The 19,547-nt window shown below is 56.9% G+C and overlaps 1 protein-coding gene across 1 annotated transcript; it reads right to left on the reverse strand.

The window, feature by feature from the left end:
- Window positions 1-1,097: 1,097 nt before the first annotated feature.
- Window positions 1,098-14,305, reverse strand: ZFHX2 (zinc finger homeobox 2). Its single transcript, XM_039254689.1, has 9 exons — window positions 12,220-14,305; window positions 11,523-12,040; window positions 10,492-10,732; window positions 9,171-9,245; window positions 8,706-8,764; window positions 6,937-7,137; window positions 6,359-6,485; window positions 2,753-6,217; window positions 1,098-2,525 (listed from the first exon to the last, which is right to left on the reverse strand). Exons 1-9 carry the CDS (start codon window positions 14,264-14,266, stop codon window positions 1,546-1,548), a joined length of 7,713 nt encoding a protein of 2,570 aa, XP_039110620.1. The 5' UTR covers window positions 14,267-14,305; the 3' UTR covers window positions 1,098-1,545.
- Between the last annotated feature and the right edge of the window lie 5,242 nt (window positions 14,306-19,547).

A 19,547-nucleotide genomic window follows, 5' to 3' on the forward strand; every position in this document is an offset into this window, starting at 1 on the left:
AGAAGTGACCAGAAATGGGAAGGAGCCACCAGGAAGGGAAATAGCAGGGCTTTGTGAATGAAGCAAAAGAGAGGCATACCCCAAACTCAGAAACTAAACTGCCCTGTCCACCCCTTTCTTCCTCAGACCTCCAAGATACATTTGACAGCATTGACTCTTCTAACTAGCAGCAGGGAACGAGGGGATGTTACCTGTCCTGATAAATACTCAATTCAGAGGGCAAGGGTAGGTCCCCACATCTCTGGGCCCTTGTCTCCATTACCAGCCCCAGTCTGTGAGGCTGGGCATGGCCAGGGCCAGGCTGCATGGCTTTCCATCTTGAGGATCATGGAACCCACACAAGGACTTAAAGCCAGTAGATCTCCCAAAGACCAGTGGTTTAAAGAAACCCTCAACATGGAGGGGGGAAGGTAACACAAACAGGAAAAAAACACTTGTTTGATTGGAGACTTTTCAGGTTTTTTTCTGTATTTTCCAAGTTTGTGTTTTACTTTAGTTCAATCCTCTGTCTCCATCTGTCTCCCGTGCACATGTGCGCGCGTGCTCTCTCTCATTTTTATTTTGTTTTTGTTTTTTTTTTTTGGTTGTGTGTGTGTTTCAGTTTTTTTAAAAGAACTTTGGATTTGCCGTTGGTGGGCAGCGCCGGTCCCGGAGGCTGGACCCCCACATGGCAGGGCTGGGGACAAGGGGCGGGCCCACGGCTGCTGAGAGGATCTCTGTGTTTAAAGCCTTTGAGAATAAGTTACTGCAGTTCCCAGGGTGCGGGGTGGGGGTTGGCAGAGGGGTTCCTGGCGACGGCTTCCCCTAGAGTCCAGGTCGCAGGGGCTCCTCTGTCAGGCGAGGAGAGGATTAGGAGGGTGGGGTGTGGAGAGAGTGAGCTGCGAGCACTTCTCCCCCTGCCAACCTCCAGTTTGGTTAGAGTTTTGTGGGCTCCCTGCCCATCCCAGGCTTCACTTTGAGAGCCAACTAGGTATTTGGAAAGTTTGTGAGCTGTGTGTCGCTCTAAACAAGGGGGTAGGGAGAAGGGGGAGTAGCAGTGTTTGTTTTCCTTCCCCCTTCTTTGCCTTGGGTATTCTTTTTTACTTTATTCTTCCTTTTTTTTTTTTTTTTTTTTGGTGTTTTCTCAGTCAGAACAGCATGGAGTAACATGTACTTGTGTGTTTGCAGGGATTGAGTGTTGCGGGGGTAGGGGGGTGACTGGGAATTCAGTGGGGAAAAGGTTGTAGGAAGATGGACTCTAGGATAGATCTTGTGTGTGGTGGGCAGGGCAGAGATGAGTGGACCGTCAGGATGACAAGGTGGATGTCTGTGAAGACGGGGCAAGGAGCCGCAGAGGATCAGTGTATATCTGGGGGCAGGGGAGGAGGCAGGACTCTGCTGGAGGTGGGGTGTGTGAAGCCCACTGAGGGTGGGAATTTAAAGATTCCCATGAGGTGGGCGGAAACAAGGGTTGGGGTGAGGGATTTGAGCTCCCACCGAACACCCCTTGGAGTAAGGGAGGGAGCCCTGAGGCCCTCCCCTCTCCCCCCATCTTGGTTTATCTGTTTATAAAGCTAGAAGTGTAGAGGTAGTAGTAGTTTTTGGATTGGAGTCCGTGTGAGGTAATCTTGCTTCCTCTTTGGCAAAAGCCACAGCAGCCGTGGCGGCAGTGGCGGCGTTGGTGACGGTGATGGGTGGGCCCCCTGGGGGTGGGGCCGCCTTGCGCCTGTGGGCCGAGGAGCGCAGGTGGGAGGCCAGGGCTTCGTGCCCACTCAGCAGCACCTCACATGCCAGGCAATGGTAGGTGCAGATGGGCACCCGCAGTGGGGGGGGCACAGAACCCCCAGAACCCCGCCCAAAGAAGCAGAAGGATCTCTGATGAGCAGTGGCCGGGGCCTCCCCATCAAATGCCATCTTGCACTGGCGGCACAGATAGCGGTGGGTCACATCCACAGTGGAGATGCCGGTACTGCCTGACAGCAGCTCATCAGCCTCCCCGGCTTCCCCCTCCCCTGGAGCAGGCAGTTCAGGAGGCTTTGGAGGCGCTGTAGCTGTGGGCTCAGGGGCCTGGGGTGGTGGCTGGAGGAGGGCGTTGGGGAGCAGTCCGATGAGGGTCTGAGGTATCACAGGGTTCATGGGAAATAGCCCCTTCTTCATGCCATAGAGCTGTTGGAAGTAGGCCCCCTGTAACTGTGGGCCAAAGACAGCTGGTGGTGTTGCTCCCCCTGCAGGGGGCAATGGGAAGGGCAGGAATTGGCCCCCCAACAGGGCTGGAACAGTAGCCTTCAGTGCTTTGAGGTTCTTGAGGGCGTCAGTGGAGGAGTTGGCGGGGGCTGCAACTGGCTTGCGCTCACCAGAGACCTTGTCCCCAGAGGGCTCAGTAGGGGGGCCTGGGACAGGGTCAGTGGTGCCTGCTGTGGAGTTGATAGTTTGCTCGGGCACAGGTCTCTGAGGTAAGGGGCACCCTGGGCCAGCAGTCTGAACCACCGTGGTAGCAGGCAGGACTGAAGTGGCGAGGCCCAGGAGGCCAGAGGAGGCTGCAGGGCCTAGGAAGATGAAAGGGATGAAGGATTAGCCACCTCCAGCCACACCCTCGCCCATTCCCACCACCTAGCTGCCTTGCTCCCTTCCCTCCCTTCTCTCCCCCAAAAGCTTGAAACTAAGGAAGGCCACGGGAGAGTGGAGGTGGAAGAGTCCAGGAGAAAAGAGGAGCATGTCATTAGAGAGAGTTAATTTCTGAAGTCCAACCGCCCCCCCTCAACTGCCCACTCACCTGAATTGAAAGGAGCTAGGCTGCCCAGCGGGGGCTGGGCCAAAGCTGGACCAGACAAGAGGACCGGGGCCAGGCGAGGCAGGGCCGGGGCAGCCCCAAGGGGCATAGAGGCAGGTGTGGTGGCAGGTGGGGCCTTGGAAGCCAGGGGTGCCTCAGGTGCTGGGGCCAACTCATAGCACTTGCTTTCACTCTTCAACTGGGCTCGGACTGCTTCTTTGAGCTTGGCCAGGTGCTGGCGGGAAAAGAGATGGCCTCGGCAGGAGACATAGAAATCATACTTGACATCACAGTAGGGGCAGTCCGTGCGCTGGGCTCCCAAGGGGCCCTCACTGCTGCCCCCAGCCCCACCAACTGCTGCCCCCTGCAGTTTGGCCTTCTTTTCCTTGGCACGAGCGTTCTGGAACCAGACCTGGATGACTCTCTTGGGCAGCCCAATCTCCTCCCCCAGCACCTCGCACTCCTGCATGGTTGGGGTACGGTAGGCTTCATAGCAGGCTTTCATGATCTTCAATTGCAGGCTGCTCATCTGGGTCCTGTAGCGCCGCTGCCCCATTCCATCTGGAGCCCCGACGCCACTTCCTGTTCCTCCACCGCTTCCTCCAGCCCCAGGAGACTCTGGTTCGGCCAGACTGGAAGCAGACGAATCGCTGAGATCACCTGCAGATGGACTACAAGCCTCGCTCTCTGGTGAAGCTTTAGACGGTTCCTCTGCACCCTCTTCCTCACTGGGTGGAGGGGGAGGTGGGAGAAGTAGAGGTGGCTCTGGTGTTGGGGTGGTGGCCTCTTTCCCAGGTGGTAGAAAAGGCAGGGGCCCGGCCGCAGGAGTGACGGGGGGGTAGGGAAAAACAGGTGCTTCCCGCTTTGGGGCTTCCCTCCCAGACCCATCGTCTACCTTGCCCAACAAGAGGTTGAACTTGGGGAAGGTTGCAGGGGCAGGAGTGACAAGGGGCTTGACTGCTGGGTTGGGCACCCCACCAGGAGTGCTTCGAAATTGGCCTTTCCTCTCCCGGGCCCTGGTGTTCTGAAACCAGACCTGCACCACTCGCTTTTTGAGTCCCACCTCCTCAGAGATGCAGTCGAGCATCTTGCGTGTTGGGTTGGAGTCTTGCATGTACCAGCGGTACAGGATCTCCAGCTGTTCGGGCAGGATGGTAGTACGCAGGCGCTTGTCCCTGGGGGGCTCGCCCTCCCCTCCACCCCCTGCTTCACTGCCCGTTGGGGACAGGCTGCCCTCCTCATGCTTCCGTTTCAGCGGTGGCCCTGGGGCTGGTGGAGCTCCTGCCACCAGGGGGCTTCGCTCCCCAAACACCAGCAAGGGCAAATCTAGGAGGTGGGGGGCAGCACTGGGCTGCACAGATGGCAGGAAGTGTAGCCGGCGGTGACTGGACAGGAGGTCTTGGCTGGGGAAAGACATGGTGCACTGGTCACAAGTATGGGCTGGGGAAGGTGAGGGAGGAGCCCTCGCTTCAGGCTCTTTGCCTCCTGGGTTTGTTGCCTCTGCTTGGCTCAGCTCTTCCCTGTCTGTGGGTTCTGGTGAGGGTCCCTCGGGCCTTGCGGGGGGTTCCAGGCTCTGTTCCTCTTCTGCATCCTCCTCCTCTACCTCTTCCTCTTCCTCCTCTCTCTCTGCCTCTTCCTCTTCCCCTTCAGGGGGCTGGTCATCATAGCATTTCTTGAGGTGCCGCACCAACTCAAAAACACAAGAGAAGGTGGCGTGGCAGCGCCTGCAGCCAGAGGCTCCCCCGCTGCCGCCTCCGGTCGGCACACCCTCAATGGCATTTTTGCGTGCTTTCTGGCGGGCATTCTGGAACCACACTACCACCACACGGGTAGCCAGGCCCAGGAGACTTGCAAGCCGCTCCACTTCTCCGTCCTTGGGGTAAGCACTGGTCTCAAAGAAAGACTGCAGGGCTTGGGTCTGGAACTCTGTGAACTTGGTTCTGGAGAACCTGCGGCCTGCAGGCACTAGGGGAGGCAGATTCCCTCTGGAGCTTTCTTCCTCCTCTGGTGGCCAGCGTCCTCCTGCCCGGCTTCGCTCCTCAGAGGGACGGGCCACCCCTGCCTCGGGCTCTGGGACCAGGAAGGGTGGGCCCAGTTGGGGAGCTGGTGAATCCAGTGACCCATCAGGAGGTTTGGGGGGCTCTGCAGGGGGTGGGTAGAGGCTATCATAGCTCTTTCGGAACTGAGCAGCATAACGGCTCAGGGCCTCAAAGGGCAGAAATCGGCGGTGGACGTGCTCCTCGTGGGTCTTGAGGATAAGCATATTGGAGAAGAGTTTCCCACAGGCCCCACAGGCCAGCTTGTCTCCACCCCCCAGGGCCTCTGGTGGGGGTGGGGCTGGGGGAGGGGGCACAGCCTGCTTCCCTTCGTTGTACTGGATTACCAGCTCAAAGCCAAAGTTTTCTAGAAGGGCTTTGGCTGCAGTGCGCGCCGCTTCATTGGGTGTTGAGCTGGGGGGCGAAGTGGGCCCTGCCTCATTCCCCTCTTCTGCCATGGGGGGCCGCTCCCACTCCCGCTCAGCCAGCTCGGCTTTAGGGGGTGGGGGAGGGGGAGGGGCAGCTGGCAGAGACAGCAGGGGTGTGGGCCCAGCCAGTGCCAGCTTGGGCCCCACCTTGAGGTCATGGAGGTAGAAGGGCAGGAGCAGCTGTTGCTGCTGGAGCTTAAGCAGTGATTCGGGCACCAGCGGGAAGGGGGGCAAGACCGGTGGGGTGAAGAGGGGTGCTGGGAAACGGTGCAGGTCCAAGGGGGGTGGGGGAGGTGACAGGAAGGGCAACCCAGATATGAAGCCACCAGGGTCAGGGCCCTTCTTCTCAGCGCCCACCTCCCCCTCCGTCTCGCCTTCCTTGGGCTCTTCTTGGCCACGCTCTGGCCCCTCAGCCTTAGCGTCGGTCTTGTTCCCCCGAGAGCGAGTCTGGTGCAGAACTGAGCGCATGTGGATCTCTAGGGTGGAGCTCTGGTTGTAGGAGACGCGGCAGACCGTGCACTTAAAGGGCTTGTCTGTGGCGGCAGCAGTGGGAGGCGCAGCACCTGCCTCTCCTCGGGCAGGGCCAGACGGGTCAATGGCAGCCTTCTTCATCTTGTGCAGGTGAGAGACAGAGTTGTAATGGACCAGGAGGATATTCTTCTGTGTGAAGGACTCCTTACACACAGTGCACTTATAGGGCCTCGCAGGGTCAAGAAACTTGTCCAGGGCAAAGTTGGTGGTCTTCCGGTAGGTCAGAGGGTGGCGGGAGTCAGCTGGAGTCGGCTCTGCATGGCGGGGCTCCCCCACACTCCCCTCTTCCTCCTCAGCCACAGCAGGTAGAGGGGCCATTTCTTCCGCCGGGGCATCAGGCCGAGGGGCTGGCGATGGGGCTGGAGAAGGGGGTTGATCAGGGCTTCCTGGGGGTTTGTCTGGGGCCTCGGCTGAGGGCGGGGGAGGCTCAGGAAGAGGATCAGGACTGGCTTCTGGAGTCAGGTGGGGGCCTTCTGAGGGAAAGAGAAAGGTGCCATGAGAAGGGAAATTTGTCTGAAGTCAGACCACACCCACCCAACATCCAGGGCAACTGATCCTTGCCTCGGGTGTCTTCAGACCCTCTTGGTCCCCAGAGCCCAGGTCCCCTTTCTTACCTGCTCCCTGTTCTCTGCTGGGTGCAGGCTCTGGCCCAGAAGCAGGGGGCTCTGGGGCATCCCCCAGTGGGCATAGAGTGGGCCCAGGCAGCACTTTGGTCATAAAGGTCATCTCTACCGTTGTTGCCTGTGATGGAAGAAAGCCCAGTGACTCCCCTGCAACGACCCACCCCACTACTCCTCATGCCCTGCTCTGCACCTGCGCTTATGCCCAGCCCCTGTCCGGGGCTCCAGTCTCCTCCTGGACATGCTCCCCTAACTTCAGCTTTTCCCCAGAGGAGAGGGCCTATGGCTGCTGCCTCTCCTGCACCAAAGCCCATGCCTCTCATTGAACAGCTCTGGTCAGGACCTAAGGGAAATGAAGGAAATGCTTAGCTCCCTCACCAGCGAGCAGAGGTAGCCAGACGAGCTCTGCTGAGTTTCCGTCCAATTCTAAAATCCCCCTGCAAACCTGTGAAATGCTGCTTTCCTCACCAACACCGTTCCTGCTACACACACACTTCCTGGACACCCTTGCCTCTTCCCCTCCTGGCCCAAACAGGGCCTCCTGGATGGCTCCTCACCCAGCCAGTACTCACCACAAGCAGCAGCTTCTCAACGCACTCGGGCACCACATTGTGAAGGTGGCTAAGGTGGAAGTGCAAGGCAGGCCGGCCCACCAGCTGCTCCTGGCACAGCGGACACCTGTACTTGGGCTGCACTGCATGCTGGGAGAGCACATGAGCCCTCACCTGGTCGGGCTCTGGGCTCAGGAAGCTGCAGTATGGACAGCAGAATACCTAGGGGCGCACAGGGGGTGGACGAGGTGTCAGGGAAGGCTGGGACCCACCGTCACCCAGCCCTTTGTGTTCTTGGACACAGCATGATCCCCTGCTCCCAGTTTAGGAGGCATGAGCCCCATTCGGAAGCATCAAGGCATCACCATGAATCCAGCCAGAAGCAAGAAGCTGGCTCCTCCCTCATTTCCTTTCCACTGGGACAAGGGCCTAGGCTAGACTTTCCCTTGCCTTCCTTTGTCCAGCCCTCTCCCTCCATCCTGGCCTGTCTCTCCTTGATCTTTCCCTGTCTCTGCTGCCTTGCTTAGTACTCCAGCTAACAGTATGACCCTCCTCCTCCGGATTTAGGTTTCTTACCCACCCACACACACCCTGCCCGTGTCTTCTCCGTGAGACGGCCCCTGCCTCCTGGCACATCTGGACCCAGAGTCTCCTTCATCCCTGCCCACTCTGCCTCTCCAAGGTCCCTAACCAGACTGTCTCTGAAGAGGGGCCCTCCCTACCTGTCTGCTCAGAAGCCAGCTCATTCTCCCAGAGGCTTAGCAGCTCCCACTTTCTTTCCTTCTCCCCTTCTTAATGTAAACAGATACCACAGCTCCCCCAGTGGCCCAGGAAAATTCTGCCCTGGCTCTGCTGGCACCTTCCCACCAACACCTCCGGAGGGGTGGGGCCGAGGGAAGGCCCTGTCTCTGTCTCAGTCACCTGACTGCCCGACCTCCTGCCTGCGTTCATCGGCTCACTTCCTCTCCTGCCCTCTGTGCCACTGGGACAGGAAGGCCATAAAGCAAAGGCATCCAGATGCCCATTTTAATGCACTCGGGCCTAGGAACAAACATCTGGAATCAGTCTGCAGGAGGGAACAGGAGTGAGAAGGGCCTGGCCAGCACAATGAGAATGCAGTAATCCTGCCTGTTGAGGTCCCATTTGGAGCCTCGGGACCCAGGCTGGGAGTCCCCTCAGAATCCACACTTTCAGGCCACAGAGCTAAGTGGTACCACCCAGGTCCTGCCTAGGCCAGGCAGAGGTCCAAAGTCGGGAGACTTGGAGAGCTGCAGTGTTTGCTCTCTGGGTCAGTCATCTGAGCTGGGGCCTCTGTCCTCAGGAAGGAAACGCCTGGATGGGTCCGTGCAGGCTTGGGGCCTTCTGCTGAGGGGACCAACCAGGACTAGTTGTTTTTCTGCTCCTGACAGGAATAGAGAGCTGGGCAGCTCACTTCTGTCTTCTCTCCTTCCTCCACCTACTTCCAGCCTTTCCTACCTCGGTACAGCTTCTGTCTTCACTTTTACCTCAAGTCCTGCCCTCCCTTGTCTTCTCCCTCTATGCTCCAACCCCCGGGGCCAGCTTTGCTCCCTGTACGGTGCTGGCCCTAGGTGGCTTCTCTTAATGTGTTCTGAGGGAGACGTCACAAGCATGACAAAACTAGGTCTGCCTTTAGTCTGAAATCTGACTGTAAAGCTCTACAAGAATTTCAGGCTTTAGAATATGAACAAATCTCAGTAAAACCAGTCGTTCCCCCCTCCCCTCCCTCCCCCCACTGCCGCCCAGCTCTTCCCAGTTATCCCAGTTCTGACCGTGGTCTGGTGGGCACTGTCTCCTAGAGAGCCGGTCTTGTTCTCGGCCTCTTCAGAAGCTGAAAGGAGAGGAGATGAAGAGAGACTGACAGCCCTCCCTCTTCCTTTCCAGACCCCCAGCCCTTAAGATGACCTGATTGTAGCAGAGAGCCCCCAGGGTAGGGGGCTGGGCTCGGGGGAAAGGGCAGGAAAGTACAAAGCTGTACCCATTATAGGGAGAGGAGGCCCAGCAGGGCTGATCCCAGGTTAGCGGGATGGCCAGATGTAAGCCTTTTGTGGCTCCCCCTCCTTTCCCTCTGATGAGCCCTTTCTTGTATCAGTTTGTCTCCGTGCACCTAGGAGGCCTTGCTGGGCGGCTGGCTTACTGCAGAATCCCATGTGCATCTCAGAAGTTATCAGGATGGGGCAGGGGGTGGGGGGCAGGCGGCAGGGATAGAGCGGAAATGGACCAGATGAACAACTCACCCAATTGCTCTGTCTTGTTCTGAGCATCTTTTTCAGGGGCGGGCGGCTCAGCTAGTGGGGTGACAGGAGCCTTCCCTGCATGGGATGAGGGGAGAGCCAACTTAAAAGAGTGAAGCATCAGGAAAGGGAGGACATAGGGCAGAGGAAGCAGGACAAGCAGCCAGGAGAAGGAGAAAATGGATGGAGGAGTCAAAAAGCTGCAGAAAAGAGACGATGTAGAAGTGACAGGGTTGGAGCTGGGAGACCCTAAGATTAAGTAAATGGTGGGGGCTGGGTCAAGAATGGAAACAAGTCTGGCCATAGGCAGCAGAGACGGGGCCACCTGGGCTCTCTGCCTACTGGTCCTCGAAACAGGGAGCCCAGAGACATAAAGGGAGGGGCACTGAAGAAGGAAAGTGAAGTTGAATGGAAGCAGGTGCGGCAAACAGGAGGCGGCAGGTCTGGCTGAGAGAGGAGATTACCACTCAAGTAAGAATTGACAGATGTGTAGGAATTTATTTTCGGTGGCAGCCTAATTAAAGTGTTAAAGTTCCTTAACTCCATTCAGCCCTGCGCCAGGATCATTAGCTATTGATCCGGGCCCCTCCGGCACTTAACTCGAGCCAGCATATTGGCAATTCAATTAGCACCGGTCAATGCTGCCTGTTCCCGGTTCCTGCTGCCCGTACCCTCACTCTCGCCCCCCACTGGCCCTTACAAAGCCCAGATGCCCATGCCCACCTCTGACAGCCCCTGCCAGGCTCTTCTCCTGCACCCTCTGGATCAATGGTGCCTGGCGGGCTGTTCCCGGTCTCTGCTGGTACAACCTCAGCTGCCTAAGGGGGGACCCTAAGCCCAGCCTTCGGGCTAAAGACCTCCTAGGAGACAGGAAGAGGCTGGGGAACTCATCAAGGACTTCCTACCCCTGCAGCCTTCAGGTCAGGCCCACAGCTCCCATCTTCTTCTGACCTGCCCTGACCCAGCACAAAGTGGATTCCATTCTTCTGTTTTTCGACTTCCTGTCTCCTTCCTGGCCAGCTCCTTCCACCCCCCCTCCCCCCCCACCCAGTGTTGCTGGGATGCTGGTCACGATTCAGAATCACTGGGTGATTCCCCCTCATATACCTTCCCGTTCTCTGCTCTCCACCCAGCAAAGCCCTTGCCTTTCACTGCCTCCTCCCTCCAGCGGCCTATTGCTCCTTGCTTCACTGGGCAGCCTCGCTCTTCCCCAAGTCTGGTTTTATCGCTCCTTCCCACTTGCTCTTGACTGCCCACAGACTCGTTTCTCCTCACTGGTATCCCCACACCTGCTGCCCACCCTGCCCAGTCCTCTCTTCCTCACCGGGAGTCCGGAGCTGCCCATGGCTGAAGCTCAGGATGCTCTGAAGAGCCGAGAGCCCTTCCTCGGCCGCAGGGCCGCTCTGCAGCAGCTGCAGACGCCGCTGGGCCTGGGCGTCGCGGTGGGCCGGTGCGCGCAGGTGCTGCAGCACAGCCAGGCGGGAGGGCGTCTCCCACGCACACAGCAGGCAGCGGAACAGCCCCAGCTCAGCCCCTGCCGCGGCCCCCTCCATCTCCAGCAGAAACTGGAAGCACAGAAAGAGGCTGCTCAGGCCCAGAAGAGACAGACGCCTCTACATCTCGGGGACCCCTTCACCTCCCCCAAAGGAGCCTGAGCGGCAGCAACCCCTCGTTGCCCATCCCTTCCACCCTCTTGAGCCCCCTCTTTTCCCCCCTATGGCCACCTGAGTATTACTGCTTTATCTCCCCCGCCTTTTCTTCCTACAGTCCTGGACTCCCTCCTAGTAGGTGAATGGAATCTGGTTCCATCCTCTTGAACTGTTGACAAGATGCCCTGAGCAGACACTCTCCTCTAGTCCCAAACACCAGAAAAGCTGAATAAAGTATTGGATTCGTGGGGCGCCTGGGTGGCTCAGTCGGTTAAGCATCCGACTTCAGCTCAGGTCATGATCTCACGGTTCGTGGGTTCAAGCCCCGCATCGGGCTCTGTGCTGACAACTAGCTCAGAGCCTGGAGACTGCTTCAGATTCTATATCTCCCTCTCTCTCTGACCCTCCCCTGCTCATGCTGTCTCTCTCTCCCTCTTAGAAATAAATAAAACAGTAAAAAAAAAAAAAAAAGGTATTGGATTCATTTCATCAGAGTCCACCATCCTTTGGTCTCCTCTCCACGACTATCTCCAAAAAAATCCCAGTACATATTTGCCATTGTATCCAATCCTGCCACCCTGGGTCTTCCCATCGCTCTCCCACTCAGCATCTCCTTGGTCTGTCCCCATGCCTTCCTCTTCTTCCCCACCCCAGAGGCTCTGTACTGCTCCCCTCAAGTCCCAGACACTCCCTGCCCCGCTCTCACCTTATAGATCTGGCTGTTTTCTTCATGGGCTGTGCCCCGGGCGTGCAGCTGCATCTTCTCCTTGCTGTTGGACTCGAAGTCACAGATGTTGCAGCGCAGGTGCAAGGGGGGAACAGAGCCATAAGGAGCCCCATCTCCCAGGGGCACTGGGGAGGGGGTGCCCATGGCCCCACCCCCCTCCCTCAGGTGGGCTGCCAGCTGGTACTTCTGAGCATGTTTGTCAGTCTTAAGGTGGAGTTGAAAGTTGGCCTTGAGCTGGGTGCCATAGCAGCAGAGCTTGCAGCGGTGGGTGTCACCGGCCACCTCCTTCCATTCGGCCTCCGGGAGGCTCCGGCCCACGCTGCAGTGGTAGAGCAGCAGCTCCAGGTTGTCTGTGCTGAAGGCCTGGCACACGAGGCAGCGGAACACTTTCGGGGACGGGCTGTCATCTGGGGGCGGTGAGGTGGGCAGGCTGTCGGACAAGGAGCCCAGGAGCTGACTTGGAGGCAGGTGGGTGTCCGGGGAGAGGCTGCCAGGGGCTGGGGGACAGAAGCCGATTAGTGGCCCAGGGAAGGAATGGGGCAGGTGGGTAAGTGAGGATAGTGCCGAGGGAGCTGGGGTTACCAAGTGGGGGGCTGGCCCTCGGGAGGAAGTGGGGACTAGAGTCAGACCCTGGGGAAGGGAAAGGGGAGACAGGTGCAGAGCCCAGGCTGCTTACCAGGTGGGGGGAACTTGCGAGCAGGCGCTCCGAGGTGGTGGAAGCCATTGAGAAGCAGCTGGGCTTCCAGGGGCTTGTCTGGCCTCAGCCCAGGGCCAGGCAAGGGAGCCTGAGGCTGCCCTAGGGCCTGCGGTCCGAAGTACTGGAAGAGCTCAGGGGGGGTGGTGGGGGCAGCTCCTGCCGGCGGAGGGGGCCCCGGCCCCACCAGTCCAGGTGGCAGGCCCAGCGGCAACCCCTGATGCAGCATGAGGACATTCTGCATGTGCTTCTCGGAGGTCATGTGGATGCGCAGGTTGCGCGAGATGTTAGTCTCATAGCTGCACACCTTGCACTGCCAGGATGATTTGGTCTTGGGCTCCTTGTCCCCGGCAGAGGGCGGGAGTGGTGCCTCCGGGGGACTGCCCTGCCCGCCGGGGCCCGCCTGGAAGCCTTGCAGGTTGGCCAGGTGCTTGTCGGACTGCATGTGGATGCTGAGGTTGCCCTTGGTGGTGGTGGAGTAGTTGCAGACATCGCAGCGGTAGGGCTTGTAGCCACAGTTGTAGCTCTCCCCCCGGGCCAGACGGGGGTGGGCGCCCCCAGCGCTGCAGTAGCTGCAGTGGCTGTTGCTCTCCGGGTGCTTTTCCCGCATGTGCACGTCCAGGGTCTGCTGGTACTTGTAATGCCAGTTGCACTTGGGACACTTGAGCGTCTTGCAGGAGTTGCGAGAGTGTAACAGAGACATGTGGCTGGACAGGCTGAGGCCCTGGAAGGCTGCAGGGGCTGGGGTGTAGTCTTCAGCTAGGCGGTAGGGCTGGGGTGGGTCGCTGGGGTCTTCGGGGGAGCCGACTGTGGCAGGGAGAGTGCCCCCCTCCTTGGAGGCAGGTGAGCTTTGGTTGAGTGGGGGGCAGAGCCCTCCTTCCTCTTCTTGCCCCTCAGGGAACCAATCTGGCCCTGCCTCGCCAGCTGCCATTGGCGATTCTTTGGCTTGGGTTGGGCTGGGGTCCCAGGTGGCGGAGGTTGTTGCCGGGGAGGGTGGGCTAAGGGCCATGACTTCTTCAGCAGGCAGGACAGGAGCCGCGGCTTCTGCCTCAGGGGGCCCATCCTCAGCCTGGGCTACATGTGCCTCTGTGTTCACTGTGCTGCTGTTATCAGGGGGCATTTCTAAGGGGGGGTGAGCAGGCGGTTTTGGTTCCAGAAAGCTTAGGAGAGCCACACAGCCCTTATCTCCCGCCTGAAGCACAGCTGTGCTACTGGGCAAGCCCAGATGTTGAGCTGGGGTTAGCTTCACCCCATGAGACTGTATGTGACCCATAAAGACCTGGGCCCTGCTGAAACCCAGGCGGCATATGAGGCAGAGCCAGAAGAGCGCCCTGTGGTCTCCTTCCCTGCTCCCCATAGGGCCATCTTTGGGATCTCCAGGTGGGTTTGGAACCAGCTGGTAGCTCCAGAAGGCTCCATCCCTTCCCTCACGGGTGGCCAGAGATGGCGCTGAGGTATCATGGGACAGAATTTGGTCAGAAGAGCTAAAGCCTTGGATTGGGTCAAAGCCACGTTGGATGTGAAGGGCAGTGAGGTGTGCAGAGGGTAGGTGGGCAAGGAGGGGCAAGCCGGGCTCTTCCTTGATTCCCACCTCACCCCAGGGGAAGCCCTTTGGTAACAGGAGTTCACTGCCACCTGACAGGGACAGCTTGGCCACTAGGTAGGCCTCACCACCAGCTGTGAATAAATGGTTGCTTAGGTCCACGGGAGGGAGCCCTCCTCCTTCTTCCTCCTCCTGCTCCTTGTCGTCTTGCCCTCCTAGGTCCTTTGGGGAGAGGCCACCACAGCCAGGCTCTTCTCGGGGCTCCCCAGTCTCCTTTGGTGGGACGAGGCCACAGCCCGACTCTGGGGCCTGTCCCCCCGGCTCTGAGGGCCTCATGCTCTCAGAGGTGGAGGGGGCAGCAGGGGGATCTTTGGTGACAGGATCAGCGGGGGTGCCAGGGGAGGAGGTGTCCGGAGGCGGGGACGGGGCATTGTGCCCGGGGGCGGGGGTGGTGCCAGCGGTAGAGGATGACTTAAGGGTGGCCATGGCAGACGGAGGAGTGCCGGGGGTTCATTTCAGCGTGACAGCCAGTACCCTGCGGGGGGAAACATGGAGAGAGCGGGGCTGTGAGCTGGCAGGAGAGACACCCAGCCAGGCACTTGCCTCTCCAGACACTCCAGCCCCACTCTCTTCCCTGAGCACCAGACTCAGCTACCCACCTGCCAACCTGAAGCTTCTCCTTAGTGCTAACAGACGTCAAACATAACGTGTCCAGGCTCACAACTCTCTATTTTCTCCCCCAGGCTTGTTCTTCCCATCTCAAACTTGGGACCACCGTTCATCTGGTTGCTTAGGCTAAAAACCTCGACGTTTCCTCTTGCCCCCTACCCACATGCAACAGGACAGCAACCTCTCAGACACGTGTCCTATCCCTCCACTAGCATCCACGTCGCCCAAGCCACGGTCTTTCCTGAACCAGTGCAATGGGCTCCACAGCGGCCGCTGTTTCCACTGCTGCCCCTACAGTCCCGTCTCCCTCCATCCAGCAGCCAGAATGATCTTTCATTTATTTTTTTTAAAATTTTTTAAAATGTTTTATTTATTTCTAGGAGAGAGAGAGAGAGAGAGAGACAGCGTGAGCAGGGGAGGGTCAGAGAGAGAGGGAGCCACAGAGCAGGGGAGGGTCAGAGAGAGAGGGAGTCACAGACTCTGAAACAGGCTCCAGGCTCTGAGCTGGCAGTCAGCACAGAGCCCGACGCGGGGCTCGAACCCACAAACCATGAGATCATGACCTAAGCGAAAGTCGGACGCTTAACCGACTAAGCCACCCAGGCGCCCCGGAATGATCTTTCATTTAATTCTCAATTATAAAAAATGCCAGACCTCTATATAAAAGTAGACCAAATAACATAAGGAACCTCTTTGTACTCATCACTCGACTTCAACAGCCACCAACACATGGCCCATCTAGTTTCATCCGTATCTTTACTCACTTCCCCTTTTCCTATAATGTTGTAAAGCAAATTTCAGGTATCAGAAAGAATCGTCTTTTAAAAGGTCAATTGTAGGGCACCTGGGTGGCTTGGTTAAGTGTCTGACTTCAGCTCAGTTCATGATCTCATGGCTTATGGGTTCGAGCCCCGCCTCAGACTCTGTGCTGACAGGTCAGAGCCTGGAGCCTCCTTCAGATTCTGTGTCTTCTCTCTCTGCCCCTCCCCTGCTCACACTCTATCTCTCAAAACAAAACAAACAAAAAAAAAAAAACCAAAAAAAAACAACTAAATGTTAAAAAAAAAATTGGGGTGCCTGGGTGGCTCAGGTCATGATCTCACGGTTTGTGGGTTTGAGCCCCACATCGGGTTCTGGGCTAGCGGCTCGGAGCCTGGAGCCTGTTTCAGATTCTGTGTCTCCCTCTCTCTCTCTCTCTCTGCCCCTCCCCCGCTCATGTTCTGTCTCTGTCTCAAAAATTAACTATAAAAAAATTTTTTTTAATAAATAAATAAAATAAAAGGTAAATTGGAGGGTGCCTGGGTGGCTTAGTCGGTTAGGCGTGTGACTCTTGATTTCAGCTCAGATCCTGATTTCGTGGTTCACAAGATCAAGCTCTGTGTTGACAGTGCAGAGCCTGCTTGGGATTCTCTCTCTCAACCCTCCTCTGCTCTGTCTTATAAATAAATATTAAAAAAATAAAATGTAGGGCCACCTGGGTGGCTCAGTCGGTTAAGTGTCCGACTTCGTCTCAGGTCATGATCTCATAGTCTTTGGGTTCAAGCCCCGCGTCAGGCTCTGTGTGGACAACTCGGAGCCTGGGGCCTGATTCAGATTCTGTGTCTCTCTCGCTCTCTGCCCCTCCCCCATTCATGCTCTGTTCTCTCGGTCTGAATAACAAATAAACACCAAAAAAAATTTTTTTAATAAAATGTAAGTTATACTATATTCTGCTTAGAACCCATCCATGATTTCTCACTGTACAATGAATAAGATCCAAACTCCATCCCTGATCTACAAAAGGATCTATCTGATCCGATGCCTGCCTACTTCTGACACATCTTGATACCCTCCACTCTGCCTGGCCTGGCTAGCTCCAGGCCACTGGCCGCCTTTCCGGCCTTAGGGCCTTGCCTAAGCTAAACAGCTTACTCTCAGCCAGGAAAACTCTTCCCCAGACCTGGGCATGGTGGCTCGTTCTCATTCAGGTATCTGCTTAAATATCGCCTCTTCCAATAGGCCTTCTCTCCCCACAGGAGCTAACATGCTCTGGGGGGTTACTTTCTTCAGAGATTTATCACTACCTGGTATTTCCTGGTTTACTTACTTCTCCCTTCTAGAAGTAGGGAAGTTCCATGAGAGTAGGAACCCTACTGTATTTCTCTATCATTAGCACCAACAAAGATGCCTGCCACATAGTCAATACATGTATGTTGAGTGAATGACCTCTAGGAAAGACCCTCAGATTTTCCACTCGCTGAAGGGGTAGTTTCCCTAAGTCAAGGTCCTCTAGCCAGAGAGGCCACAGTGAACTTCCACTGGCCTGCAGGCCCGGTGCTGCTCTCACAGATGCCCTCCAGAACCATCTCTGGTCACAAGCATGTGAAATAAGCGGCGGGGGTGGAAGGGCCGGGGAGAGGTTCCCTGGCCAGTTAGAAGACAACAGTTCTATGTGATTAGCCTCCTCCCCCACCAAAGAGATTACAAATGTAATAGTAATATTGCTAAAACCTGTTAAGGTACATATACCATGGTCCTTGCACTGTGCTAAATGCTTTCCATCAATCATTTCATTTAATCTTATTTTACAGATGATGTGGCGCCTGGGTGGCTCAGTCGGTTAAGCGTCCGACTTCAGCTCAAGTTATGACCTCACGGTTAGTGGGTTCGAGCCCTGCGTCGGGCTCTGTGCTGACCACCAGCTCAGAGCCTGGAGCCTGTTTCAGATTCTGTGTCTCCCTCTCTCTCTGACCCTCCCCTGCTCACGCTGTCTCTCTCGCTCTCTCTCAGAAATAAATAAAACATTAAAAATTTTTTTGAAAAAAAAATCTTATTTTATAGATGAGGCAGCCAAGACACAGAGAGGCTGAGTGAGCTGCTGTCACACAGCTCCAAGGAGGTGAAACTAGAGAAGGGCTGGCGGGGCATAGAGACCTGGGCTCCTCCATTTACCTGGATGGTCCCTCAGACCCAGTACCGGCCAAATGAGCCTCCAAAGATCTAGCAGTCAGGATTCCCGGGGTTCCTTCCAGCTACTAGAAGCACCAGGCCTCCCACGCTGCTCCCAACCTTTTCACCTTGATTACCACACCTTCTTCCCCGCCCCCCGTCCCCACCAAACTCACCAGTTTCCCATGCTTCACCATCCCGTACTTTTCCCAGTGTCCCAAGTGGCCTGCATCCTCTCCACGTCTTAATATCAGCCCATCTCTAATGATTAAACCTTTGGGGCTCAAGCCCATGCTTCCAGAAGAGATATTCCTTCCTTGGGCCACCTCTAATGCTCACCTCCAGATTCTTTGATTAGGAATGGGTCTTCAGTCTGGCCCCACCCGGCCTGCAGACCCCCTTTCCCACTTTCCCCCCTCCTCCTGAGGGGCTAGCCAGGCGTGAAGTCGGAGCCATTTAAGGAGCTCCGCGTGGGGCTGGATCAGCATGCTAATGAAAATGCAAATCAGCACCTGGGCGAGGGGTGGAGGGCTGAGGAGGGAAGTAAAGGAATTACATGGAGGGGTTATCCTAGATAACCAGAAAGCAGAAGCCCGAAACTACGGGAGAGAGGTGGCTCTCCTACGGAATTCTTGGGGGTAGGGGGTAAATGCGCTCGCTCACGAGGGTCTGACAGTCCACTGTCACCTCTCGCAGTGGGGGCCCACCACCCTTAAGCTGCCCCACCTGGTGGGAAGAAGGGAGGCTGGGCAAGACGGGCTTCTCCTGGGCCCTGCCGCTGAGGGCTGACCTGGGTGGTGCTTCATCCCTGCTGGGCCCCCGAGCCTACATCATATCCTGGCGCCTGATTCACAACTCCAGATCTAACTTCAGAAGAGGTGCTAGAAAGACCTAAGCCCCAGATCCTGCCTCCAAAGCTTCTAACTTCCCAGGACTGGAAAAAGACCCAGCTGATTCCTAGCTAGAAACCAAAGGAGTTGAGCTTTGGGCAAGCTTGTGGGTGAGACCCAGACCGCCGAGGGTAGGTCGGCAGCTGTTTAAAATTGCAAATCTCTTCCCTACCTCCCCCCTCCTCCTCTACAGGAAAGAATTTCAATTGCAAATTTATCTCTGCCTCAGTGCACCCCCCCAACTCTCCCCCCTTTTCTTCTCCGCGCTTCTCCCATCACCCTCTATTTATTACAAACCTTTAACTGCAGCAATGATTTTTTTTCACCTTTTCTTTCCTCCTTCCATTTCCCTCCACCTCAGTCTTTTCTTCCTTCCCTCTCTGAATCTGTGTCCCTCTCTTTGCCCTTCCTACCTTGAACTCAGTTTTCAGCTCTTTCTGGAGATGATGCAGAACTGGATGACAGACCAAAAAGTCACCCTCCACCTACCACCCCCAGGCCAAGAGTCACGTTCACGCTCAGACCACTGCCATTCCTCCCGTAGTTCCGGGTTTGCCTTAAGGGCGGCTTCTCTCCCTTGGGACACATCTTAGATGTGGGGAGGGGGGGAAGGCGACCCTCAAGTGCCCTGGCATTCCCGCCTCTGGGGAAGGGAGGGAGGAAGAGGGCGGTTCAGGTGTAGGGGGATAGTCAAAGGAGAGGTGGCAGGAGGGGCTGGGGCCCAGGAGGAGAGGGGTTAGGGGAGACAGCAGGCAGTGGCGGCGGTGTGATTAGAGCGGAGATTGATGTGCAGGGGCGCCACAGACGGCAGAGAGAGTCAATAAAACGAGAGGATCACATTAGAGGCGACAGAGAGAGCTTTAAATTACAAGGCTGCTGCCACCGAGGGGGATGGGAGGAGGCAGGCCTGGAGCCAAGGGAGGGTGGAGAGTTCTGAGGGTGTAGTCATCCCTTGAGATGAATCTTCCAGCTCCAAAATGGCCCTCAGTCTCCAGAGCTCCCCTGCTGCCCCTTCATTCCATTTCCATCCCTAATGTTTCTTTCCCTCACGGGGGAGGAGAGCAGAAAGGGGAAGATGGAGCGAAAGCTATGGAGGAATAGAAGAGACTTTTTTTTCCCCCCTATTGCCCTCTTCCTCTTTCCAGAGCCGGGTCCATGGTTGTTGCTTAGGATGAGAAGGGAAGGCAGGAAGTGCTACTTTCAAAGCTCGGCCAGGAAGGAGTTGCCCCACAAACAATCACTGAACTGCAAACATTTTTTCCATGGGAGGTGGGCGGAAA

This window comes from Hyaena hyaena, unplaced genomic scaffold, assembly GCF_003009895.1.
Source record: "Hyaena hyaena isolate Hyena2069 unplaced genomic scaffold, ASM300989v1 scaffold_497, whole genome shotgun sequence".
NCBI classification, from domain to species: domain Eukaryota; kingdom Metazoa; phylum Chordata; class Mammalia; order Carnivora; family Hyaenidae; genus Hyaena; species Hyaena hyaena.

Coding starts and splice junctions, on each gene's coding strand:
- ZFHX2 (XM_039254689.1), bottom strand. CDS start 14,266: ATGGCCACCCTTAAGTCATCCTCTACCGCTGGCACCACCCCCGCCCCC. Junction 6,486..6,936: donor TTGAGAAGCTGCTGCTTGTG/GTGAGTACTGGC, acceptor CTTCCATCACAG/GCAACAACGGTAGAGATGAC. Junction 6,218..6,358: donor CAGCAGAGAACAGGGAGCAG/GTAAGAAAGGGG, acceptor TCTTTCCCTCAG/AAGGCCCCCACCTGACTCCA.